The sequence below is a fragment of the Mangifera indica genome, chromosome 12, assembly GCF_011075055.1.
Source record: "Mangifera indica cultivar Alphonso chromosome 12, CATAS_Mindica_2.1, whole genome shotgun sequence".
Classification (NCBI taxonomy): domain Eukaryota; kingdom Viridiplantae; phylum Streptophyta; class Magnoliopsida; order Sapindales; family Anacardiaceae; genus Mangifera; species Mangifera indica.
This window is the reverse complement of record NC_058148.1, coordinates 13,220,756-13,248,368: the sequence shown is the minus strand read 5'-3', so window position 1 is coordinate 13,248,368 and position 27,613 is coordinate 13,220,756. Positions and strand designations below refer to the sequence as shown.

Sequence of the window (27,613 nt, the reverse complement as noted above, 5' to 3'; positions counted from 1 at the left end):
ATTTAAAACAGGCAGATTTTTAAGCATCTATGACACAGGTTGGTGTTTCTCTTGAGTTAGCAGTGTCTCCCTGATATGAGTAATTGCTATGCCCCTGTCTGCATGCAAAAGGAAGAAGGAAAAAAAAAAAAAACCATAATATTCCTTTGAATGGCTTTAATCCTGACTGCTATATCTTAACCATAAAAAGTCTTCAAGGCAGATTTAGTCATCATGTTATTCCGTACCTGAAGCAGAAGAACACTTGATTTTGATTGCAAGGTCATGAGAAAAAATGATATTCAGAAACGATATGCACACAAGCATAACAATAAATTAAGCATCCATTTCCTTAAAATTAAAAAGTAAATCAACTTTTGCTTTGTGAAACCATCTTAAGACAAGAAAAATCCAAGCCTTCGCACTGGACTATGACCCAATTAATGCCTTGAATGACAATGACACACACTGGCCTCACCATAAGGACCCAGTATACATATCCAAGTAATACTTACTAACCCACTCTCAAATTTTCACCAAAAAAAAAAAAAAAGGTTTTCACATAAAATACTGCTCCAACTCCTCTTTCCCTCCACCTCTCATTTTATAGATGGTTGGGATACCAGACAGCTAGAAAGAGGTACATTAATGACTTCATAATGATTTCTTCATATCTACCATAATTTTGAATCTGGATAATACCAAAGGAAATTACTGCTTCAATTGTAGCATAAAATTCTTAATTTTACCACATCAGTGGTGGGTCATCTAAAAGAAAAATACTAACTGGAGCTAAAGATTACTTACATGGCGTAGGTTTGTTTTCCAATGGATCCAATGGACAGTTATTGTGTTCACCCTTCATCTCCTGTGGATCTGACATGCAGAGGCTGTCACACAAAACAAGAAATCAGAGACAAAAGCATGTGTGTGTTTGTTTCGAACCACCTGTGAAAATCTACACCAAAAGCAGGTTAGGTGGGTGAACAGACAAGTGAAATAAGTCTGTTTACTGTATGCAGATGTAATTAGCTATGAGTATTATGGTTCTACTAGAAATGAAAATATTCAGAGTATCAACAATAAATGCAGCATTCCAGTGCTCAAACTTAGTCTCAGACCTCTCATATACCCTAGAGATGCCTCTACAAATTACAACTCTGTCTCTTATACCCTATATTGCTTCCAAGAGATACACAGATCTAAACCATCTTATGCATATCCTTTCAATCAATTAAATTTCATAGAATTAATTATGTGAAATCATGTTTTTTCCATTTATGACCAATAAAAAAACTAAAGCAAACGATTGTTTCCATTTTAGAACGGTTAATGCTATGCCACAGTCTCAGAGAAATTTAATTACAAGAATAGTCAGTGCATTCAATGGGTTTCTGATAAAATAATCTACATCATTCAAAAGTTAATAAATTTGATTTAGTCCAACACTGCATATTTTACATTCTTACCAGAATGTTGAAGCTTTAAGATTCCCGTTAGAAGAGCATACCTAATGCACGTACCAATATAATGTGATAAAAAGAGAAGCACCTCTGTCAAATTGTCTACAAAGAACAGGGACAGAATCCATGTACTCATCATTCATGCTACACAACAAATAATATTCAATACCTGGTAAGTAAAATATACAGTACACTGATGCACTTACATGTTGCCTCTGAAACAGAGTCCTAATAAACAGATTTGAGTTGCACTGTATCGTTGTATATTGCTCCAGTTACACATCCATCCTTATGTCCACCAGAGTCATGGCAGTCCCTATTAGATAGCTGAAGAGAATTGACAGGGAAAAGATATTTTTTCTATAATCATGAAGTTAATAGTAACAACTCATTTGAGAAAGATTACATTAAAGAAACATGAACCAATATAAAGAATCAATAGTTGAACTGAACCATAGAGAACAAGGAGTCAACTTACTGCAGTATTCATAATTACACTTAAAATCTGGTGTATCAACATCTTGTAAAGGGCTAGTCCAGCACCCGCAGAAGTTATGTCGAATTTAATCAGGCCAGTAGCAGACATTTGCAAGGTCACCTTCAGCAGAATCTAGAAGCAATTCTTTTACCGCAGCTAAGGCAATTTTCAATGAGATATCCCTAATAAGGGATCAAAAAGTGCCTATTTACAAATTTTCAACAAGCTTTTCCCCCTTTGTTCCTGCCCAACTTCCATACCCATTTTAACAATAATCATAGTTGTGTTTCTACCAACGTTATCCTACACAGCAAAAATTCCAGTCGCAGTGACAGTATTTACTTAAATTAGGCAGTTCATTTAGAAGATGCCAAGCAAAGAAATTTTTCTAAATGATAATAACAATAATAATTTTTAGAGAGTTCTGAATTTGTTCATAAAATTTCTCCAATTACCAAACTTCTCATTGTAAAATGAAATTTGATCATAATAAGTTCTACTTCACCACTTGCCATGTCATCATGTTAAAGACACGCAACATTGCATCAAAATCTATCAGTAATAAACTAATTAAAACAAGTATACACAAACACGCAAAAAAAAAAAAAAATTAAAACAATAATTATAATGACCTCTGCTATCTCGCAAACAGCATAGTGACCTTCCTTTCCCCAACCCAGAACCCCCTTAAACGGTTGCAGAAGAACCAGTGCGCTTCCAATCCACAGCAGCCCTATGTCCAGCCGCAAGGCGTAATTGTCTCTGAATAAAAAGTTTCAAATAGTTTAGTATCATGCCTATGAACCATCAAGTCGTTGTAGTATAGTGGTAAGTATTCCTGCCTGTCACGCAGGTGACCCGGGTTCGATCCCCGGCAACGGCGAGCTTTTTTAATAATTATAAGTTTTAATTTTTAATTATTATTTTGAGATATCTTTATAAGATTACATACAATACAAATAAATAATCATAATTTATTAATTTAATTAATAAAATCTCCAGAAATATTAAACCTTGTTGACAAATACTAGTTGCTCATAACATAAGATTTTGACAATAACCTCTCACGATTATTAAAATTTGTCCATAAAATATATATATATATATGAAATAATAAAATATGATTTTGGTCTTAGTCTTTCCACATCAATGTCATTATCTAAATAATTGAGATTTTAAAGCATAAAATTAGACTTAATAATAGAATCATAGATTGGCTTAAGACTTAAGAAACAGTAATAAATATTGGATTTGTAGCAACATTTGTTTTATTTTTTATTTTTAAATTGCCAATACAGGACAAGTCATAATGTAGTAATTCATATTTTTTAATAATGTGCTTTAACTTTTAAATAGTAAAAGATTATTTTATTTTAATTGTTTAAATAAAAAATGCTATTCTTCTTCCTTTTTCAAAAACCACTTAAAATTTCCAATTACACCATTTTCATTTCATTTCCTTTCCTTCTATCTTCACCATTTTCTTTTAGTGTGTTTTGGACAGCTCTCATAGCCGCCATTAAGTCACCCTTTGCTTAGCCGCGATAAGCCATCTCGTAATCCCAGCCAACACCCTCCTCAAAAACCCCAACAAGCTATCTTGATGTTAATGATGAGAGGAAGTGACTATGAGCAAAGATGCGTAGACAATAATGATAAAAATAAACAACATTATTCGGCATTGGAAGCCACAACATCGGATAAAAGCAGCAACATATATCTATAAGGGACGTATGGTTTGGTAATATTTAATTACTAAAATATAAAAATTATCTTAAAGATAAATTATTTAAAAGATTATTAGATATAAATGATTATTATATTTGATAAAGTTTGATAGGTATAAATAATTATTGTGTTTGGTTAAAGGTAATAAAAGATTACTAGTAAATTATTTTATTTAAATGCCCTTGAATATAATTATTTTTAAATATTTTTTATATTATTTGTCATATTAATTAAAAATAAATTTATTTTTATCTCAAAAAATTAATAAATAATAATTTTTCTATAATAAACTCAAGATTACCCCAGTAATCTTTAAATACCTAAGATGAAGGTGGTAATCAGATTACCACCTATATTACATGTCACGTCAGCATTGGTAATAGAAGATTACTGTAATTTTTTATTACTGACAAACCAAACAAGGGAATAAAAGATAGATTACTAAGATAATCTTAAAAACCCTTAACCAAACATACTCTAAGTGATTAAGGTGATTTTACTAATTACGAGAGTGATATTTTCTCATGAAATTATTTATATAAAAAAATTCAAAAAAAAGGGAAAATGTAATTACAAACGATAAAATTCGTTATCTCTAATAATAGTTTTAAAACTCTAAAAAGTATAAATCATTTTTTAAATTTAAGGTGAAATAAATTTTTAAATTAAAAAAAATTGTGACAAATATTATTGTTAGTTTATCATAAAGTAAAAAATATTATTTTTTAATTTAAATTTCAAAATTCCATGGAGTTGTCTTTGGGGATAAAAATAAAAATTTTAAAATTTAAGGGGAATTCAAAATATAAATTTAAATATAATTTTTAATAACAAAATTTGAAAGACATATAAATATTTATATTTTTATTAATTAATAGGTAAAAAATTAAGTTTGCATCTAACCTTGGATGGAAAATAGTCATCTAACTTTTTTATTATATGAAAAATATTTTCTTCGACATACGTTACGCTTAATTGTGACAAAATTGACTAAATTTCATTGCTTTAGGTGTTGTGGCTCTTTCATTGCACGTGACTTTAAGGTGGTATTTGGTTAAGGGCATTAAAAATTATTTTGATAATTTATTTTTTATTACTTATATTATTTTGTTTGGTTATAAATAATAAAATATTTCTATAATATTATATTAATCTGATTACCGTTTTCACCCCAAATATTAAAAAATTATTAAAATAATTTTTATTTTATTATAATTATATAATTAATTATTAATTTTATAACAAAAATAATCTAATTTTTAATTAATAAAAAAATATTTTAAAATAATTATACATAAAGGTATTTAAGTAAAATAATATATTAATATTTTTTATTATTCTAATCAAATATAATAATTATTTATACTTATCCAATTTTATTTATTTTATCAAATATAATAATAATTTATATTTAGTAAGATAATCTATTTTTAAAGTAATCATTTAATTTTAATAATAAAATATTTTTCTAATTAAATATCACTAATTAAATTGGGTTTTTCTTTATTATCATTATTATTATTATTTTGGTAAGTGGTTTTTAAAATTTAATTACATTAAATTATTCGTTATTCAAGCATGCTCGCCATTGAACGAACCATATCTGGCGTCTCAAAATCCTGCGGAGTACGGTTACTGTTCAAATCCTGTTGGCGATGGGTCCCACTATAAATAAATCAATCATTAGTCCAACACAATCCCAGGCTTATAGCATTTCAAATCCCCTAAACAAAATTTTGATCAGCTTGACTCCGGCCGATCGATCGTGTTCGAAGCCGGTGACGAATGGATCTCAGTAGAATGAGTCTGCATCAGATAACTCTGATGGGAGTTGGAATCTGCGTGATGTTGACAATGTATTTCACGGTTCAACTGATGAAGCAGCATCTCTTTTACTGGAAAAACCCAAAGGAACAGAAAGCTATTATCATAATAATTCTTATGGCGCCAATTTATGCGGCTGATTCTTTTGTAGGTTTGTTGGATATTAGAGGCAGCAAAGCCTTCTTCATGTTTCTGGACTCCGTTAAGGAATGTTATGAGGCTCTGGTTAGTGTCTTTCGCACTCGCTCATTTACTTGTTTGTTTTCTCGTTTGGATGATAAGTTTGAGTTTGTGTTTCTGTGCAGGTGATTGCCAAGTTCATGGCTCTGATGTATAGTTACTTGAATATATCGATTAGCAAAAACATTGTGCCGGATGGAATTAAAGGAAGAGAGATTCATCATTCATTTCCAATGACTCTTTTCCAGGTATTTGAGAAGAGCTTCTATTGTTAAAGCTTTATTGGTTATTCATTTGCCAAAAGGTGTCTTGGATGATCGTAAGAAGCCCATACTTTATCAGCTTATGGACAAGCTTTAATATTTGACTTATGCTTAGGGCTGGATTCGAGCCGAGCCGAGCTCGGCTCGCAGCCAGCTCGGGCTCGGCTCGGTTTTTTTATGACCGGCTCGAGTTCGGCTCGAGCTCGACTCGAGCTGACTCGGCTCGGCTCGAGTTCGGCTCGTTTTCTGCTCGGCTCGTTAACGGCTCGGCTCGGCTCGTTTTTCATATCAAAACGACATCGTTTTGTGTATATATATAAATCAAAACGACGCCGTTTTGAATAAAAAATTAAAAAAAAAATTAACCGAGCCAACCCGAGCCAGCTCGGGCTCGGCTCGAGCTCGATCGAGCCGAGCAGAGCCCGGCTCGTTTCGGGCTCGAACCGAGCCGAGCCGAGCTCGAGCCCGAGCTGGCTCGGCTCGAATCCAGCCCTAAGTTATGCTAATAGCGGCGAAGAAAATAGGAAAGGCACTAATGCATCCAGATAAACCATGATGAATTGTGGAATGGTTAGCATAATAAGTATCACTTGGAAAATTCAAAAGTTTCCCTCTTAGGATTGAGAATGCCCCTGAATAATTAAGGATTTTGAAAAGACTCCATTTTCAACAGAAGCCATGATTTAAAAAGGGCTCCTTTATCAACAGAAGCCATGCCTTATTTATGGTTAAATTGGTAAGAAAGCATATCAAGAAGGTGAATTAGGGATGTAGATGTGGAGCATAGTTATGTATACTGTGTTCTTATTAGATTGCTAAACTAATTAGTGAAGAAATGTGGTAACCGACTCTTTTCATGGTGTTTGTTGTTAAATGTGATTGCTAGCTGATGTGATGAAAGTTGGATCTGAATGCAAATAAAATTTTGTTTTGTATAAATGATTTGGAACTAAATGGCCAAATGGTTATTATTAAGTATCTCCTAAACATTTTTATCTGATGTATTATGTATGAGACTTTTTCACAAATTGCAGCCTCATACGGTCCGGCTGAATCACCATACACTGAAGCTCCTCAAGTACTGGACATGGCAGTTTGTTGTCATCCGCCCAATATGTTCCATCTTGATGATCACCTTACAAATTCTTGGGACGTATCCCACATGGTTGAGCTGGACATTTACCATCATTCTGAACATTTCTGTTTCATTGGCATTATATTCTTTGGTGGCCTTTTACCATGTTTTTGCTAAAGAATTGGCGCCACACAAGCCACTTGCAAAGTTCATGTGCATCAAGGGCATTGTTTTCTTTTGCTTTTGGCAGGTAAAATCTCTTACGGTATTCCTTTGCACGGTAGATAAGTTTATTTTGCCCATGAAAAAAGGTTGGAATGCAAACCCCATAGGTTCTTTAGGACAGAAGAGCCCTTAAGAATTATAAACAACCCAGCACCAGCGTAAAAACTACAGCAATATATTACAGCACAGAGTAGAAAAATAGGCAAAAGGCTTTAGTATTTCTCGATAACTATTTAAGCAGAACTGCAACCCATAGCTAGCGCATCTGGGGACCCTCTGGTAAGCTCTCTTCATTAAAAAGTTTCATGGTTAGGTCAAGTTGTTGGAGAATTTTCTCTTTGTGGGGTCAACCTAGGAAGTTCTAGTGTTCAACGCTAACACAAGCAAGTCTGTTTTGATAACCTAAATTTTCGTGTACCAGTTGGCATTATTTGACTTAGTTGAGGCCTTATTTACCTGGAATGCTCCATAATGGTGCTTTCTAATGTCAAGTCCAACCTGAATTCAAGGGTCCGTTTGGCCCAATCCATGGTGGGAAAGGTTGGATCCAAAAGGCATCCTGACAATTTGCTAGGAAGCTTCCGATATGGACTAGAGTAATCCTCACCTAACTAGACAATAAAATAGGATTAAGATTCTTATGCTGGTCATCCGTTTTGTTGGAACTGTATGGCTCTGAACTGTGAGATGACTCAAATTCACTTATAAAGTCCTATATAAAGCTAGTTAGTGTAAAGGTTATATTTATTTCAAGCATTATTTTTATTTTGAGAGTTTTGATAATACAAGAGTTTTCTCTCTGTCACTTTTTTAGTGTTTCTTGGCTTACCTGGAGCCAACCTCCACTGTTCATGCTCTAGGGCCTCGTGATTCTCTAGGCTTGTGGCACTAAAAGTCACCTCTAAGTTACTATGGCCTTTCAAAAACCTGTTTTGGATTTATGAGGGGAATGAAATGATTAAGCCTCCTAAACACCTTTAAAAATTTTTGAGATTGTTTCATGTATCAGATTTAAAGCACTTCGTCATTCTATTGACCTTTTACTTGTTTTTAGGTAACTCCATTTGCCACTGACTGGGAAGATGTTTAAGCACTTAAGTTCTTGTAATAGGAGTTCTAAGAATCAAGCAATTGGATTTAAGTAATCTTATTGCACCTTGGCTGTTATTGCTTAGGGAGTTACAGTGATTTGGATGATTGGAGAACCCACCACAATAACATGAAATGGATAGTTGCCTTTTGTCTCACTTCGTTTCCCTCCTGCCCAAATTTCCCATTTTTCTTCAATTTGTTGTTGGTAACCAGTACATAACAGGAATATCATTTCTTGTTCACAAAAGCCATCTTTGTTCTCTGACTCTTGCAGGGTGTAGTGCTTGAGATACTAGCAGCCATGGGCATCATTCGGTCTCATCATTTCTGGTTAGACGTTGAGCACATTGAGGAAGCTATTCAGAATGTATTGGTATGTCTGGAAATGGTAGTCTTTGCTATTTCCCAGCAGTATGCATACCATGTGGCACCCTACAGTGGAGATGTTGACGCTAAGTTGAAATTGAACAAGAAGAATGAGTGACAACAGAGCCCAAAAATTATGAACTCCATATGGTATGAATCCAAACACATCATTTAGACTGTATTCCTCCAGTGTGACACTTGATTACGAAAGTATAAACATTGGATATACCTTTTCTGTTTCAGGGATTTCTCTGAGGTAGACAAACAAATTTGTTACAGAAAAATACATGTGTATTAGAACTGATTGTATTGCTAAACTTTTGGCCATACAGTTTGAGGGAATTCCATTTCCCAGCTTGTTTTCATGTTTTACCGTAATAAAAAGTAATCAAAGAAGTTAGATGGTTTATAGAGATATTGGACAATTTGTTGGCCTCTCAAAACTTATGATTTCATATAGCTTAAATCCACTGCTTTGCATAGGAGCTTGCATGACGAGTTCGAGATGAGCTTGAACACCTCCGAAGAGAGCTTGAGCTCGAATTTTGCTCTACTTAAGTTGAATCCAGCGGGTCAGCCAGCTTCTTTTCTAATTTTCGGATGATGGTTTTGATGAACCAATTCCTAAAACACCGATTTTTTTAATTATATTAATGCTACACGTCAACCATAAACAATCCGATCCAACTCTGCAATTCCCTCGAGGTCATGGCACCATCTTTGAAAATGGGGTTGGCACAAGTGGGCTCAGCTTGTGATATTACGCAGCCTTGGGATTGGCTCCAGTGTCAATCGAAGCTTTGACAGTTCTCCAATTGATGCATTTTGATTTATGAGAGGAGCTAGTGAGTTAGAGGTCAAACACTAGTGACAGCGTCAGCCATGAAGAAAATTCAAAATCAAATCCAAAGCCATCGAAAATGGTTATGTATGAAACAACAAAACACAAAAAGATGGCGCAATGCCCAGTTTAGGCCCATTTACATTACATGAATTATGAAAGTGGCAGTGATGGTTTAGTCAGTTTTTGCTTTGCCACGGCAAATACTGTGGTGTTGGCCGATAGTTGCATTGGCAAGAGCACAATGGATATATTTGTAATGGTAAGGCAAATAATTAATCTAATAATTTGAATGATAAAAAACGAGAATCCCAACTATGAGGACATAAGTTTTAAACTCATTAATGATATAACAAAATTAAACTTTTGATTTATTTAGTATAATAATTATGTATTCAATTATTAGATCTAAAATTTTATTTGTTTTAACTTAAACATTTGTTTATTTTCTCGTCCGAAATTCGAAGTCCATAACATACTTTTCAACCTTTGACAGTTCATTTGGAAAATGAGCAAAAATTGTCCAGGGTAAATTTAGAAGCATATAGTCTATGATGTTCTCCCATTCCCAAAATCATTTCTCTTTGAGCAAGGAATTCGGAATCCTGCAACTCTAAGCTTGTAAGTAAAGTGGTTCCATAATGTACCATTAAACAAATATCACATTATAATTTATAATACAAGTTTACAACCTTAATATTATTAAAGGAGTTTATTCTCTTCTGTTCTGTGTATTAATTAATGGCAAAACTCACATTAATAAAATATATTCATGCCTTATCTTCAGGGTCGGTGTATATAATTATGACTATAAACAAATGACCATTCAAAATTCAATTGGTCAAAATGATTATGGAAGAAAGAGAGGAATATTTATTTCCCAAAATGAATTGTTCATAACAAACAAATATATGATCCAACTTTGTATCTCTTGAATTTGATAATAGCCATTTGGAGCTCATTTTTTGTCCATACTCCAATCATTTCAAACCAAAATTATAAATTATTGCTATTTTTTTTAATTATATAGGCCAAAGGACTTCTCTGATGATCTGTAGACTATATCTCTTTTTCTCTGACACATCTTCCTTCTAACAGTTCTCTTTTTAACTCAATGCGATGTCATCTTTATTAATAAAAAAGATGAATTGTTTTCGTCCAAAAACGAAAACAAGGTTTTCATCGATGATGAAGACTCTTTGTCAACGAAAACCTTGTCTTCGTCTCTGGACGAAGATGATGCAACATTAAGTGAGAAAGAAAACTGCCAAAAGAAAGATGTATTGGAGAGGAAGAAATGTTATTTAGAGATCATCGAAAAAGTTTTTCTATCATCGAAAAAACTGGATTTGAAAGTTTGAAAACCCTAGGGGGAAAATATCTCTTTTTCCCCCTAAACGATATCTCTTTTTCTCTGATACATCCTCCTTCTAACAGTTCTCCTTTTAACTCAATGCGATGTCATCTTTGTTAATAAAAAAGATGAATTGTTTTCATCCAAAAACGAAGACAAGGTTTTCATCGATGATGGAGACTCTTTGTCAACGAAAGACCTTGTTTTCGTCTCTGGACGAAGATGATTTGTCTTTTTCAGATATGAAGATGATGCAACATTGAGTCAAAAAGAAAACTGTCAAAAGAAAGATGTATTGGAGAGGAAGAAATGTTATCTGGAGATCGTCGAAAAAGTTTTTTTATCATCGAAAAAACTTGATTTGAAAGTTTGAAAACCCTAGGGGGAAAATACTATTTTGAAAATTTAAGTTGAAGAAAAATTGTTAGTTTTTAGGATTTAGGAGAAAAAAATGAAATTAAATTTAAGTTTATTTTTAATATTAAATATAAAATAACGATTTTACTCTTAAAACTAATCGATTTAATTATTTATAAATGAATAAATAAAATTTTTAAAATTAATTTAAAAAGACAATATACTTTGGGTAGGAATAAATTCTTTTTGGTCTATTATATAAGAAAAAAATACTAATGAAAATAGTGTTATAATATATTATATCGAATAATGAAGAAATTATATATTAATAAAGAAGTTAATATAATGATGGAGTTTGCAGTCAACTATGCTTAGCTTCATGATTCCATAAGCCGAATTTTCTTTTCAGATTCCTATTTTTCTGAGCGACCAAACGCAAGATTGGCCATTAATTCAAAAACCACTCACCAAAAGCCACCAAAGAAAAGAACCCATTAGCACGCGTGTGTGTACACGCGACTTCGCAAAGTCCAAAAGTTTAACGACATACTCTAAAGAACCAACTTTGGACTTTGTCATTTCTCTTCTCCTTCTTATACCTTCTTTTCCTCTCTACTTGTGCATAAACAAAGGAAGTTTGAGTTTTTGGAGAGAAAGGAAGAAACTTTTCAGCATGAACGAGAAGGCTAACGTTTCTAAAGAGCTTCATGCTAAGCACAGAAAGGTTTCTTTTCATATGTTTTTGTATATATGTTGTTTTGATTCTTACTGGGGTTTTGATTTCTTATTTTAAATTTATATTTGTATTATGATTATAAATCTCTGTATTTCTATTATGATTATAAATCTTGTTTTTCTCATCTGGGTTTATTTACTTGGTTGCAAAGTTTGAGGCTTTCAACTTTTTTTTTATCATTATTGATGTTTATTGAGTTTAGCAATGCATGAATTGAATTGCCATGTTCAATCTGTTTATATTTTACCTTTTATTTGGATTCATATTTGATTATATTAGATTTTTGAATCAGTTTTTCTATGGTTTAGATTACAAGTCCTGAGCAGCCTTCGGTTCTGTTCGAAATTTTTTTTTTTTAAAAACTTTCATGGTCAACCACTAATTTTCTTTTACCCTTCAAATCATTTGTTTTGCTTTGCTGGGCAGCCCTGAGTAATTTGGAACGTAGAGTTTGGCTATATACGTACTGATATTTGTATCATGTTAATTAACCAATAAAGAAAGTTGTTTAATGTCCATGATATTACTGTCAAAAGTGTTTGGTGATGCTAGTTTGTCTGAAACTGAGGCCCACTCTATGAGTTGTAACTCATTAGGAATTTGATGGGGGTCATATTGCTTTTTGGCAAAAACACATAGCAGTTATGGATTGTGTTAGATGTTGTGTAACACATGTTTTGCTTTAGCTTAGGCATGAATTTACTGAGTTGTGAAGTTCATAAGCATCACAATTAAATTGAACAAGCACTGTAAAATTTTTTTTTTCAATCTTTACAATTCGTTAAATGGTTTTCCTGTACAAAAGATGCCCTGTGCATGATTGTTGAGGAAAGATGATAATCTTTCTCAGCTGGTTACAGACCTAGATCATATAAACAAGTGAAGGTTATAGGATTCCTCTACTTAAAAATAAATGTTTATTGCTAGTTTCTTAACTTCCTATGATAAACCTTTTCTCATAGACAGAGTTAATGCATATGTGATTTTATGACTAAACTGGTCCAGTGGACCTGTTTCTTTTTCCTTGCCACCAACAGCACAGTCCAATAGATGACATAGGTTTAAGCATAGTGAATTTGGGTTTTAGCTTGTCAATTTTCCTTTATTAATTTCTGATCAAGGTAAAATGTTTGCTTTGAACTTGAGAACCTTCCTCCTGTCTCAACTATTGGAATATTAAGATAAGACATAAATCATTTATGCTAGCATTTGATCTGAAGCTGTTACAGAATCTTTTTTGTCCTATATGTAACCATAATTTTCATTGCTAACTTAGCATCAGTCATTGCACATTTTCCTATAGACTGGTAATAACAACTCATTCTATTTTTCTTTTCCCATCTCCTCTTTCAAAAGGACATCATATTTTTGTGAAAGATCAAAATTTTAGTATATCACTATGTCTCACCAAGTTTGGTTTCCATGATTATTTTTTCTATCTCTTTAACAATATTTAGGTAAATTTATGATTTGAAAGATAAAAGTTTGGAATTATTTTGTGATTTTATATTGATGCCAATTTGTGAAACAAAATAATTTTTAGTTGAGATGAGATTCAAGGAAAAAGAAAGAATTACATAGATGGTTCTATTTAATAATTTCTTCTGTGCATTTTTTTTTTTACCAACCCACAAGACTTACACTTGAATAAATTTGGTACTGGTTTTTTAGTGAAGCTATTAAGTCAAGTTGTTAGTGAGATTTATCTCTTTTTACTTTTTACTTCTTTTCCTTTTGGGGGGTCCTTTTATCTCCACTGCCAAGTAAAGTTTATATTTTTTAGTACTTTATTTGCAGATATTGGAGAGCCTTTTAAGATTACCAGAAAACCGAGAGTGTGCTGACTGCAAAACCAAGTGGGTATTTATAAAAAAGGGAATGTTGTTAGCTTGTTCTTATTAATGGAATTAATACAAGTGCTCCAATAGTGGAGATTGGGGAAAGAGAGGGAACAATATTGGGATTTTTTTTTTTGTATTGCTTCACAGGTTCTAACTTGTACCGTTGGCTTTGTTGTCATGTAGAGCCCCAAGATGGGCAAGTGTGAATCTGGGAATTTTCATATGCATGCAATGTTCAGGGATCCACAGAAGTCTTGGAGTACACATATCAAAGGTGGTATATATTGTTTCTTGTTTTTAGCATCTGCTTATTTTACTTGTTTTCTGAGTCATAGGTTCATATATATGTTGTATTATTTTGTTGCAGGTGAGATCTACCACTTTGGACACTTGGCTTCCGGAGCAGATCGCATTCATTCAAAGTATATTTCTCTCATTTATGTTTTATACCATTGATGTCAAGCCAGTTCTAAGTAAAAGTTGCAGGGTGCTGAAAATAATTTTTGTTTATTTTGTCTGCAGCTATGGGGAATGAGAAATCAAACAGCTACTGGGAAGCAGAGTTGCCTCCTAGTTATGACAGAGTTGGAATTGAGAATTTCATTCGTGCAAAGTATGCTTCATATTGTTAGTGCTCCAAGTAGTAATTATTGCTTTATTCTATTTTCTTTATTATGACCGATAAGTGTATTACCTGATTATGGGCTAAAGGGAGTTTACTTTATTCATTAGGTATCAAGATAAGAGATGGGTTCCCAGGAATGGGAAAGCAAAATCTCCTTCAAGGATAAATGATGAGAAGGCTTCAGTTAATAGACCGGGAAAGCTTAATATTGGGCAAAGATTTATGAATAACATAAATCATGTTTCCGAAGAGAGGAATATTGCTCAGCCCCCTATTACAAATAACAACAACATTCCTGCTTCAAAACTTAGTACTCCAGCATCTGTTAAAGTAGTTCAGCAGGTGGACAGAATTTTTCTCATTCAGTCTTTCTTAATAATTACCATATTCATTATATCTGTGAATCAAGTATAGGAAACAATATTATGGCAACCATAAAACTACTTGCTTTTGTTTTGGTGCAATTTAAAATTTTAAAAGCAATGAAGTTACTGAATTTGTTTTTATTTAGTTAAGATACCAACATACATTGAAAAGACAATATTGTTTGATATTGTCCAGCAGATTGAAATGCCTGATGAGATGAAATTACACTAGTTTCATCTCCTTGTAAATCATTGACTTATTATTAGAGATATGCAAATCCTATAGTCTAAAGACCCTCTATTCTGGTTTTCTAAAGACTAATGAGTTAATACTTGTTAAGCAGGTCAAACCTGATCCGCAGATCCAAGTACCTGTGCAGAATCCAGAACCAGCAGTCCCAGAGGCCAAATCGGTAAAGCAGGAAGCTCCTACTACATCAGTTGTTACACAACACAAAGTGGATTATGCCACGGATCTTTTTAACTTGCTTTCCATGGATGGTTCAAGGGAAACCGATGCCAAGACTTCTACTGATACAAACACATGGGTCAATTTTGAATGTATATTTCTTTCCCTAATGATATTGATAAACAAATTATTGCTACTTTGGTATATATTCCCCTTCCTTGGTTTTTCACTTAAATGGTTCTTTTCTAAGAGTTAAATTATGTTTAATTACATTTGTTGTTAACTTACTATGAACCTTATTAACTTGCAGCTGCAAATGCAAAATCAACTGCAGAGATAAGTAATTCGTCGAAAACAACTGCAGAGATAATTAATTCATCAAAAACAACTGAATTAAAGACACAATCCAAGACCAACTATGGACTTGAGGATCTATTTGTAGATTCACCGGTAGTCCCATCTATTTCAGAAAAGCCTCAGAAAGATGTGAATAGTGATATCATGAACCTCTTTGAAAAGGTAAATCTTGCCAATTTTCATGTTGAAATTAGGCCATGTGGAGTGCTGGTGTTTTTCTTTAACAATTTTTCACCTTGACTAGTTAGACCCTTGGTATCAAGTCTCTAGTTAATGTTCTGTTGAAGGAGATGAAAAATGAAAATTTAGTATAAAAATTTTAAATGTTGTAAGTCTAGTTGCTTTACCTTTTACTAATGACTATCTATGTACTCTGTGTCCTTATCATTTAGTTTGGGGAATTTGTGCAGTCTAAAATGGTGTCTCCACTTTCTACCTATCCAGAGCAACTTGCTATGCTCACTCAGCGACACTCCTTACTCATAGCTGCAACAGCAAAATCTAATGGTGGGCCTCAAACCTTCCCTGTCAATGTACATCAACCTATCTCTAATGGCGCTTACTTGCCGACTCAGAATTGGGGAATTGTTGGCCATCAAGTGCCAGTAATGATGATGCCAATCAATAATCAGCAAAAATATGTACAGGTTAAATTCATGAACTGCTAAATTTCAAGCAATTTCAGGCTGAAACTCCCTCTCATCATGTTATTTTCTTTTTGTACCAGATGGGAAATAGTCAATACTCATATCCAGCAGGGAATTTAGTTAATATTCCAACAGCCAGGTATCTGATTCATCATGCTCAGTAGAATTTTCCTTCTTACTTCTTAGCATTATATAACGGTCTTCTCATACTGGTTTGCCTTTTAAGATTGTATTGGGTTAAGATAGGCTAAATGTAAGAGTTTCAAGAAAAATAAACGAGTGCAAAGTCATAATCATGAAGTTGGATATGTTTTTGCATATATGTATTTGTTTATCTCATTGTAAGTCAGCCCTGGAAGAGGTCAAAAGACTAGTTACCCTAGATCATATGTGGCAATTTACATTTTTAGTAAGGTTCTGGGATCTTCTCTATTGATGTTATAAGTTGCAAACCACAGTGCATTTATTTCTGCAGTCACAGCATACAAAGATTAGGGATCATCTCTTAGTTCCCAACTCCATTAACTATGTTTTTTATATTGGAGGAGGTTGCACATGCATTCGACATTTGTACCTGTGTTTATCCTGGAGTCGAATTCGCCATAAAATTAAATGTCTTATGAGCCTTACTGCCATTGCTTGTATGTGTATGTTATTATTAACTCCATTTGACTCTGCAGCATGATTACACAATGGCCAATGACTCCAGTCAATGGTGCAGCAAATATTAGAGCAAGTACCAGGCCTCCTATAGCACCTTCGGATTATGATTTTTCATCTTTAACACAAGGAATGTTTACAAGACAATGATCGATTCCAAGATACAGATGCTTATCATTCCTCCTTATAGCAGAAATATAGTTAAATCACCAAAAACAGTAACAAAAGAAACTTTTTGCACTCATTCTTCTTAATTTCATTCTTAATATCATATATTTCATGTGGTAGGGGATTTCTTTTATTGGGCTATTGGCTTCATTTGTATTTCTGGAGCTGTCTGCACGGTACATATATGCATGCTTTTGTATTTGACTGAAAAAATTTTTATATATAAAACATTAATTTTGTAATATTCTCTTGGTGTACCTTACAATAAAACTTATGAAAATAGTATTAAAATTTTTGGCCCGGCCCAGGCACAAGATATATTTGGGCCTCGGCCTTATGAGTATATCCCGAGCTGGGCCCATGCTTTGGTGGGTCTGTACCAGGCCCAGAGCAGGCTACATTATATAAAAGGTAATATTATATCTATTCACTTTTGAGTATATATGATATATCATCATATGATTATGTGTTATTTTATTTTTAATTTAAAATAATTTAATTAATTGATAATATATATTAAATATATATTTATTTATATATTTAAAATAAATACAAATAATTTTATTGACAATAACCCTGTGAAGATAATCAGACAATTTCTGTGAAAGATAATCTTAGAAAGCCCTCCAATAGCTAGGTCCAGCAACCTCGTTTCTCCTGTAAAATTAGAAAGTACCCCAATCATCTCACCCAAATCCGGGTATAAAACTAGGGCTTACAAATTTTTAATGTACCCCGGGCCTGGGCCTAACTAACTGGCAAGCCCGGATTAAGATAAAGTTGCCCTGCCAGTGAAGCTTCCACAAAAAGGACTATAGTTTTATTATCATTACTCTTCAACCACCATTACGCGCTTGTATTTTTTGTGTTAAGTTGAAGGAGTAATACTGTATATACTATTGGGTGATTTTAAAGTGAAAAAAAAAAACAATTATAATACCTAATAATAAGTTATTATATCAATTTTTAAAGGTAAATTTATATAATTTATTTTCCGAAGTAGTTTTATTCTTGCCGTAGAAGTCTAATGAGGGTAATATTGTATTGTGACAGCATCTGCAGACACGTATATTCATGTTTCGTTTCATGATTTTGATGGTATTGATAAACACCAGCACTATCATAAAAAAGAATTTGTCTTGATTGAAACTCACAACAACCAGGTAGAGCTCTAAATGGGTCAAAAGGCTATTGGCTCGCCCATCAAATCAATATTCAGTTGATCCTCTTGATTTCAGGATAGAATATGCTCGGTGGGTATGGTTGAAATTATACTTTCTTCTAAATTAAGGAAAAAAAATCAACCGACAGACTTTCCAAATCGGAAAACAGGATCATTGATATCAAATATAAAGATTAGTATTCGTATTTCAATATTGGTAAGTTCAAATGTATGGAAATTTCAGGAAGAAATATCTCTAATTTAAGTCTTTTTCAGTCTACGTACGTATGCAGTCAAAGTTAATAATTCTCATGCAATGATATTCCAAAGAGATCCCTCATGGCGAGCTGAAGACATGGCGATCATCTGAGAGATGGACGGTATTGGGTAAGGTCATTTGACTTTGACTCGAAAAGTATCTTATCTTGTCTTCCTGTTCCTCATTCCCAGTCAAAACTAACTTGACTGACCGTTGATCTCAACTCATCACCGCCACTAATCCAGCCCTTCACTCTGTTGGAAATTTCGGCCACAAACCACCGCCCAAACCTGAAAGTGAACCATAATCAAAGGGCAGTTAAAAATTAAACGATATCCATGCACTTTTTGAAAGCTTGGATAATTTCCAGAATGTTTCATTGCCATGCGTCTCTGTCAAAATCTTATCCAGTTAATTAGATAATGCAGTTCAGTTTAAGGAACAAGTAAAAGCAACTTTTCTCCGACAAAACTACTTCCCAAGTTAGTTGAACTGCTGAAGCTAAGTAACTGTTCGTGGGACCTCAGCAATTAATTAATCCCATCCAGATATGGAGAATTCAATGCCAGTTGTGGACTTTTAACAGTTCATTTTCCTCGTCAACTTACAATTTAATACGTACTTGGATAAGGTTTAGGTATGGATCTCTGCACGTCACCAATATTCTGGGTTTAATTTTTTTTTTTTTTTCAAATTTTTGGTATGAAAATTTATCACTGTCATGATTTATTGGTTTTTTAAATTTCTTTAATGCAATTTCCATGCACTTCAAATTCAACTGCTTTCGTAATTCGTCCTGGTACTTACCAGTCAACGCTATCTTGTTTATTAAGAAGTCTTTTCGCTTTACATGGCCGACCATGTTCAAAAACGCGGTGCAGCCGAAAAACGATCCTTCCATAAATTTGGGAGGTGGGTTGAGATAGTTTACATAAAAGCTATTTTCACAGTTTGAAAATAAGACCGAAACTTAAGATCTTTGTTGGGATTCTTACCTAAAAACTTCCTTTCAAACAATAAATCATTTTGAATATATAAATAAATATATATTTATGTATATTATTATATTATTAAATTTAAATATATACTTATTTATATATTTAAAATATATATTTATTTATATATTTAAAATAATTACGGATAATTTTATTGTTTTAGGATTGATTAATGAAATCGGAATCTTGATTAGCTGCTTGATTAAGAGATGTTCCCTACGACTAATATCCCACTAATCAACATTTCAAAATAAATAAATAAAACTGTATTACGTTACGTGTATGAGAATGCAGTTTCTAATTTAGGTGAATATTCTTTTCGGTTGACTTGAAGGTTTATTGACAAATAAAAATTCCCCACACGTACAATCCTGGAAGAAAATTATCGACAATTTTACAACTTAAATTATTTCTTAAACTAATCACCTAACTTATTTTAAAATTATCTTAATTAATTTTATAATTTATTATCTTATAATTAAATAATTAAAAATTAAATAATATTTAGTTATATAATAATTCATTATTATTTATATATAAAATTGCGCCGACACTCTTATTGTTTCAATTATATAATTTTTAAATTCATGAATCTCGTCTGAAATTCTGAGTTGTCAAATTTCTATTAGTCTACAGCGGAATGGAGTTCTGATTCTGCCTTAATTATATTGGGCCTGTGATAAATCTGTTAGCCCATATCTTCACCTAGTTTTAAGGTCCCACCTGACATGAATTCATATCCGTTAACACCCGTTAAGTTTAACGGAAGAAGATCCAAAGACATAAATTTCCACGCGTTTCTTTTTAATAAAAAATATATTAACAACAAAAAAACAAGAAGACCTAAATTTCCATACTGAAATTATTTTTTTAATTAACATTATTATAAAAAACGAAAATAAATTTTATTACAAAAAATAAAATAAGCTAACTGACCGAAAATTTCTAAGTTGGGGTGTTACCAAGAGACACAATCTAATGAATTTATTTTTTTTAAACTTAGTAACTTTTTTTAGTTAAATTCAAAAACAATAAAATAATTTATACTAATAATAAAAATTAATTTATATATTAATAAATGTCATTATGTTAAATGTTGTTAATACCTAAATTAGTATTTATTATTAAAACACATAATTTTTGTTTAAATATTTGATCTTAAAATTGATAATATGTTTTCTTTTTCAGGCATCACAATTTCAATAAGATTAGCACATTTAGCAACTATAAATTGAATTATATGTTATAATATAGGCCAAAAGACTTGTTTCCACCCAAGGTTAATTATATGTCATATCCTTTAACTTTAAAGAACTCAAACATTTACCTATCAGCTAATTTTTGTTTAAAATATTAATTAGGATTAAAGATAAAACTGTTATTTAATAAAAAAACTTAAAAACTAAAATTTTATCACATTTTTATTCCTCAATTTGAAAATCACACAACTTCTCTCATCAAAGTTTAAAAAGTGTCAATTTCTCCCTAGGTTTTAATTTTTTTCTTTGATATTTTCAACGAGCTTTTCCATCGTCATCACCATCGTTGTCTTCCTCCTAACACACTCTCTCTCTCTCCTGCTCTCTCACCCTCCAGATACCATTAATTTCATCTATCATCAAGGAACAACAACGAAATCAAGCAAAAAGATTTCGTCCGTCGTTAATTTTGTTCATCCTTTGTCCGTTATCTTTTGTCGTGCATCATTTATCAACATCAAGGAACCACTCCAAGATCTCTTTGTTTGAATGTTGATGTCGTTCAAACACGTCTAGATGATTCGTTTGAATTTGTCAAATACAGACAAAACTATTTAGATGACAAGTTTATAGGTCGAATGACAATCAGTTTTTACCGAAGGGGTAAAGAGATTGTGAATGAGACTATTTATGGTGGAAAAGAGAGGTCTCTAGGGGCCAAAGAGTGAAGAAAAAAAACTTTTGGTTTAGGGGTGAAAATTTGATTTTTTAAAACTGAAAAACTTTTGTTAGTGGTAAATTTGTTAATTTTTAAAATCTTAAAAAAATGTAATAAATTATATATATCTAATAATATTATTAAAACGATAATTTTGCCTTTAACCCTAATTGAAATTTTTAACAGAATTTAGTTCATAAGTAGGTATTTGAGTTTTTGAAAGTTGGAGGTATGAATTTGAGATTAAACTTAACCTTGGGTGGGAACAAACATTTTGGTCTATAATATATATCAAAACAATTTAATGGCCAAAGGACTATTTCCCACCTAAACTATGTTGAATTCTCAAAGTTCCCCTCGTTAACTTTGAAAATCTCATTTGCCCACCTATGGGTCGTTAAACTTAACTGAGTCTATTGGCGATATCATTTTTTCTCCCAAACCCTAAAAACTAACACTTTCCCCCTAACCCAAGTTTTCAAAAATTGCATTTTCCCCCTAGGGTTTCCAAACTTTAGATCCAATTTTTTCGATGACGACCGACGATCTCCAAGCACCTACTCTCCCTCTCCGACGACCCCTCCTTTCGGTCGAACACTTCCGACATTGTATGACATCGTTGTCGACAAAGATGATACGCCTTCGTCAAGACGAAGATGAGTCGACAAAGACAACGACGCCTAGGAGGGGAAGACATCGCACGGTCGGAAAGAGGAGACGCCGGGGAGGAAGAGACGTCGCCTAAAGATCGTCAGTCATTGCTGAAAAATTCAATCCGAAAGTTTGAAAACCCTAGGGGGGAAAATGTTATTTTTGAAAACTTGGGTTAAAAAAAATTGTTAGTTGTTAAAGTTTTCGGGTAAAAAAGAAATTAAATTTAAGTTTTTTTTTTAATATTATAAATAAAATAATGATTTTACTCTTAAATCCGTCAATCTGACATTTATTTTAACAACCCATGGGTAGGTAAATAGGCTTTTCAAAGTTAACGGGGGATAATTTGCAGAAAAAGCATGCGTTGGGTGGGAAATAGTCCTTTGCCCCAATTTAATTTCATTAATTCCCAGGCACACAAACGAGAGCTATAGGCCAACCTAAAACTAAAGTTATTGTTTGACTCTCATTTTCAAAAATTAAAAAAAAAAATGAAAATTTTCAGCATCTTATATAAAATTTATAATAAAATCAAAACTCCATTCATAAATACATGGGTAATGTGAATATAATGTACACATTGTACAACTATTGAGCATGATGATCATTATACACCCAATTAAATATTGATTAATTTCACTTCGAATCATGACTTTTTTTCGTCCAATTGAAACCTCAATCGAAAAGTAAATTTAAAGAAATAAAAAAAAAAAAAAAGTTTGATGGGCTATTATGTAAGATCATAAAGGTCAGACTTTTTTAAGGTACTCAAAAGATTTTTACATTTTCTTTTTCATTATTATATTGGCTTTGGCCACTCTTACGTTTCCTTTGCAAATTTTACCCTCCACCTTTATTAAGTAAACCTTTTTTATATGAATATTTAGCAAATCGATGGTCGGTCCGCAGGCGGCGCACCCACCGGCGAGCCTCCCGCACCCGCTGGACCAGCGCTCTACGATCTTGCTACAAGCTCCATGTGTAACGGTCAATTTTATGACCGTTGAGTGAGCCCGTTTAAATATTCATATATTGCAGACATTTTAGTACACTTGCACTATTTTATCTGTTGGTGCCAGAATTAGCAGTTCGCTTTACAGCTTCTAAAAAGATCACAGTGCACATTTAACCGAGAGCTGTTAATTCTTGAACCTTCCACGTGTGAACTGGTCCACCTTCATTAAATATCAGCAATCGGAAGTAATGTAATTAACAATTATTCTAAATATAAATTGGAAAATAATTAAATTAACTGTAAATTTACAGATTAAGTAGGGTGTTATTTAATAATTTTATCCTGAAAAAAATTTGATATTTAATAAACGACGCTGTTTTAGAACTTGACTTTTTAAATAATAAAATAAAATAGAACCTCCCACTGTCTCTGCTTTTGCGTGCCATTAACTAGAAAGGTTTAAAGTTTAAACCACACAACAATTACCATTATCTTCAACTAATTACACTATACACGGGACCCCCATAAATTTATACGCACTTAAATCTTAACCATCCATCCACGAAATCCAACGCTACAAATCAGATTGAAACCTCGTCTCCACTGGGCCCACTCAGGCCTATTTATGTCCCCCTTTTTCTCCGCACTCTCCATCCAAGTACATCCTCAAGTCTCACAACCACCTTTCGTTTTTTCATTCCAAAACACTATCAGAGAAAGAAAAGATGGTGCTTTCGAGCTCTTGGCTTCTTTCTCTAAAAGTTATGTTTATGTCGACTGGTGTGTTAACCGTAGCTTTGTTTTTCAAGGTTTCTGTTCCATTGGTCATGGATTTTTCAGCCTCTAAAGCTCCGGTTCTTTGGAGCTCCTTCCTTTCTTGGCTCAGACCTCCATATCTTTACCTCATAATCAACTTTATTATCCTCGGTATTGCCGCCTCGTCGCGCTTTTTTCAAAACCACGAAGTTCCAGCTGAATCTCATTCGCCGTCGCCGTCGGATCGTACTGTTTACGATGAGATCAAGATGAAGTCTGAGTATGATGGCGCGGTTTACGATGAGATTAAGATGAAGTCTGAGTTTGGTGGAGCTGTTTACGATGAGATCAAGATGAAATCTGAGTTTGATGGCGCAGTTTACGGGCAGCATTTGCAGAGAGCAGAGGAGGAGATTGAGGCTCCGGTTTTTGTGGAGAAGAGTGTTGTGGTTAGTGGTGCTGGTCCAGTGGAGGTAGGTCATAGAGATGAAACGTGGAAATCGTTAGGAATGACGGAGTCGTTGGATATTCCTACTGAGCTTGAATCTTCAGTGGAGAATGAGAAACCGCTTGTTTCTGCTCATTTCGGTCGCCGGAAACCGATTAAAGCCAGTCCTGAAGGTATTAATTTATTTTATTTTCTGAATAATATATTTGGTTATAGCGGTTAGATTTCATCACATATTTAAGTTTGAATTCAAATAAATGCTTTTTTGGTCGGCGACGACGACTAGAAGTCTGCGGCGCCGTAGACGATCTTTTTGTTAAACTGTTTTATTAGAAACTTGACACGTTTCTGAAGATACATACACACACACACACACACTCAGGTCAAAACGACCGAAATCAAGCTGAATCTTCGTCGTTTTGTCATATAGAAGACAAAACAATGTTAAAACTGGGGTCTATCATACGCAGAATTTAAGAAGGCTGAAAGGCCCTTCTAATTTAATGGTATTCACTAACATGTCAATTTTGGTTTTGAAGGTGGAAGGGCACTGAGGGTGACGAAGTCCAAACGGAACGAGACTATGGAGAACACGTGGAAGGCGATAACGGAGGGTCGAGCAATGCCATTGACGAGGCACTTGAAGAAATTGGACACGTGGGAGAATCACGACCGTCAGGTGAACGTGGATCCATCTCCAGTGAAGAAGTCGGAGACGTTCAAGGACAGGACCAACTACCAGTTGCCACTTTTGAGCAACAACAGCAACTCTCCGTCCTCGGGAGGGAAGCTGAGAAAAGAGCCGTCGTTGAGTCAGGAGGAGTTGAATCGGCGAGTGGAAGCGTTCATTAAGAAGTTTAACGAGGAGATGCGGTTGCAGAGACAAGAGAGCTTGAAACAGTATCAAGAAATGATTAATCGTGGAGTATAGTTTTATGAAAAGAAGAATATGAAAATGTTTGAATTTATTTCTTTACTCCAATAGATTGAAAGACATGAATATGTTGGCTTATAGGTTTTAAATATACAGATGGGATATGATTTCATTTGGAAGTGTTGAGTGATAATATTAATTCTGTAAGTGAAGAAGAAAATTAGTTGTTTTTATTCATATGTATGAATGGGTTCACGTATTAAAGTGTTCAATATATATATGGTTGGGGACTCTTTGTGATTAATATAAAAAAAGTAAACTAAAGGCCAGCAGCTGGAATAGCTCAGTGGGTTAGAGCGTGTGGCTGTTAACCACAAGGTCGGAGGTTCAAGCCCTCCTTTTAGCGCTTTTACTTTGCTTTTTTTGCTAGTCCAATTGACTGAACGGCTATGTTTTTCTCCACATTGATATTTGAAACCGAGGACATAACGGGCTACTCCAACAAGGGATATGGGATCGGGCCGGATTTAGAGAGGGAGACAACACTATTTAATTGGTGGCCCAATACCAACCAAAATAAGGGTAAGTTTAAATCGAATTGATTTAGATTTGAATTTATATTTAATTTGAACAAGTTAAACTCTAGCAAAAGATCTAATTTAACTCGAGTTTAAGGTTTATTGATGATTTTTTAGTACAACTCTTCTTCTCCAACAAATTTCTTCACTTGTTTTCTCTTTGGTCTTCTTTTACCATTCATGGCTAAAGTTTAAGACTTCCAAATGATTTTTCACCGTAACTTTTTTTTCTTGATAAAATTTCTTCATTTTCTCTTATATTATTTTTTACCATTCAAATCGATTCAAATTTATTATTCTAAATTCGAATAGATCCTTATTCAATCAAACTTATTTGAATCCACCCCTGACCAAAGACACCCAATGATATAATAAAGGGGTCATAACTCCATTAGCTTTAAAAAAGTAATTCATAATTGAGTTTGCCGATAAAACATTCTAGTTTTTCTAATGTGTTTCTTCTAATCCAACTTTTAAGATCTTTTTAAAATAATACACTTTACATCTTTATAATTTACAGACTTCTTTGGAATGTTACTCAGTCAGGGCATCACTTCCCTCAAACCACAACAAAATGGATTCAGCAGAAACCGCAGCCCATCAGTTTCGCATTCACAACAAAATGGACAATTTTTTCATATAACATGAATAATTCAGTGTGTCTTGCAGTTAGTACTAAATATGATGCTTCAAAATTTTATCACCAAACATCCCATCAGACTCGCTTCTGCCTTTTTATTCTCCAAGGCACCAAGAGGATTTTTACCATTATTATCTTTAACAGCAACTGCATCCTCAGCTTTTCACCTCTCCTTCTGCCTAGACCTCCAAAAACAGCTGATGGAACATTCTTCTGTGTAATTTCCATTTTTTCTTCATCTTCTGAGTCACTTTCATCAGGGAGTTCAATGTATTCATGATTTGCTGAAGCTTTTTATCCTCCATCAGGCTGAGACTACACTTCAGCACTCACAAATCCCACTTTTCTGCTGCTATCTTTGTTGTGGGTTGCGGGGACTAATTGCCTTTCCAATGCGGCCATTTCATCTGCAGGGACCCCAGCCTGTTTCAGTTTGTCCTTGGCATCATCTATTATAGTCACTCTCTGATCTTTCTTCATGAGATACTCAGCGAGAATGAAGTGCCTCTGAAAGAACAATAAAATTAGAATTAGAATCAAAACAGTCAAGGTACCAAAATTTGAATGTCAAAATTACACAAGAAGCCAAGAAAGAAAATCCAAACAGACATGAGATGCACAGTATTGATGAAAATCACTTGTCACCACGTTATGACTAAACTCTTCTGGTATCCAATGGATATGTGATCTAAAGTTCCACCTCATAAACTAATGTCAATTTTTTTAAAAAATGAAACGATCTTCCCATCCCATGCTAACAATCGCTCGATTCTTGACTCTATTGTTGTATGTTGTCCTGTCTCAATGGTTTCAATGGACATCTCATGACTCGAATCTAATAAGAAGATTACAATTAGGCTTAGATATGATTCAAATTAGCTCGGTTTTGAAAGCCAATTCGACTCAATTTAGCTCAACTTAAATTTGTTTGATTCAAATTCAAATTAAATTCGAACCGAAAGATTTGGCTTATCTTTTAATTAGAGTCAAACTCAAACTAAAGAGTATTTGGCTCAATTTAGCTCGAATTTAGTAGTTTGAATTGATATTTTTGAATTCGTAATTTGATTCGGTTTGAATTCGTGACTCGAATTAGAAATTTTGAATATTAATTAAATAAAATGTTATTGTTTTGTCAATGAATCACAAACTCAAATTATACATTTGAACTACCAATTCAAATTTTTAATTCGAATTGAACTAAATTATGAATTCAAATAATTGATTCGAACTATAAAATTGAGTCAAATTCGAATCAAATTAAACTCAATTTCGAATCAAATTAAACTCAAATTGAATTTAATTTTGACTCTATAAACTCAAATTAAACTATTTTTTATTT

At 33.3% G+C, this 27,613-nt stretch overlaps 3 protein-coding genes, 1 long non-coding RNA gene and 2 other non-coding genes across 7 annotated transcripts; 5 read left to right on the top strand and 1 right to left on the bottom strand.

Moving 5' to 3' along the window:
- Positions 1–233: 233 nt before the first annotated feature.
- On the bottom strand, positions 234–2,794 carry LOC123192247. The gene is made up of 5 exons (XR_006496842.1): positions 1,921–2,794; positions 1,649–1,769; positions 1,449–1,544; positions 787–869; positions 234–670 (listed from the first exon to the last, which is right to left on the bottom strand). It is a non-coding gene; the product is annotated as an uncharacterized LOC123192247 (long non-coding RNA).
- On the top strand, positions 2,732–2,803 carry TRNAD-GUC. Its single transcript has one exon. It is a non-coding gene; the product is annotated as a tRNA-Asp (tRNA).
- Positions 2,804–5,311: 2,508 nt separating this feature from the next.
- On the top strand, positions 5,312–9,088 carry LOC123192435 (transmembrane protein 184C-like). 2 transcript variants are annotated; one of them, XM_044604987.1, is made up of 5 exons: positions 5,312–5,697; positions 5,778–5,900; positions 6,950–7,240; positions 8,582–8,823; positions 8,917–9,088. In XM_044604987.1, the coding sequence occupies exons 1-4, from the start codon at positions 5,434–5,436 to the stop codon at positions 8,789–8,791; spliced, it is 888 nt and encodes a 295-aa protein (XP_044460922.1). In that variant the 5' UTR covers positions 5,312–5,433; the 3' UTR covers positions 8,792–8,823; positions 8,917–9,088. The 2 variants fall into 2 exon arrangements, with proteins under 2 accessions (XP_044460922.1, XP_044460920.1); XM_044604985.1 differs by having other exon boundaries at positions 8,582–9,088.
- A 2,631-nt stretch (positions 9,089–11,719) lies between these two features.
- LOC123192175 (ADP-ribosylation factor GTPase-activating protein AGD5-like) lies at positions 11,720–17,166 on the top strand. Its single transcript, XM_044604632.1, has 11 exons — positions 11,720–11,949; positions 13,759–13,817; positions 13,986–14,076; positions 14,170–14,224; positions 14,325–14,415; positions 14,535–14,769; positions 15,137–15,353; positions 15,512–15,720; positions 15,969–16,205; positions 16,286–16,344; positions 16,886–17,166. Exons 1-11 carry the CDS (start codon positions 11,899–11,901, stop codon positions 17,013–17,015), a joined length of 1,434 nt encoding a protein of 477 aa, XP_044460567.1. The 5' UTR covers positions 11,720–11,898; the 3' UTR covers positions 17,016–17,166.
- A 6,456-nt stretch (positions 17,167–23,622) lies between these two features.
- Positions 23,623–25,322, top strand: LOC123192424. Its single transcript, XM_044604969.1, has 2 exons — positions 23,623–24,352; positions 24,719–25,322. Exons 1-2 carry the CDS (start codon positions 23,701–23,703, stop codon positions 25,108–25,110), a joined length of 1,044 nt encoding a protein of 347 aa, XP_044460904.1. The 5' UTR covers positions 23,623–23,700; the 3' UTR covers positions 25,111–25,322.
- A 63-nt stretch (positions 25,323–25,385) lies between these two features.
- On the top strand, positions 25,386–25,459 carry TRNAN-GUU. Its single transcript has one exon. It is a non-coding gene; the product is annotated as a tRNA-Asn (tRNA).
- The last annotated feature ends 2,154 nt before the right edge of the window (positions 25,460–27,613 follow it).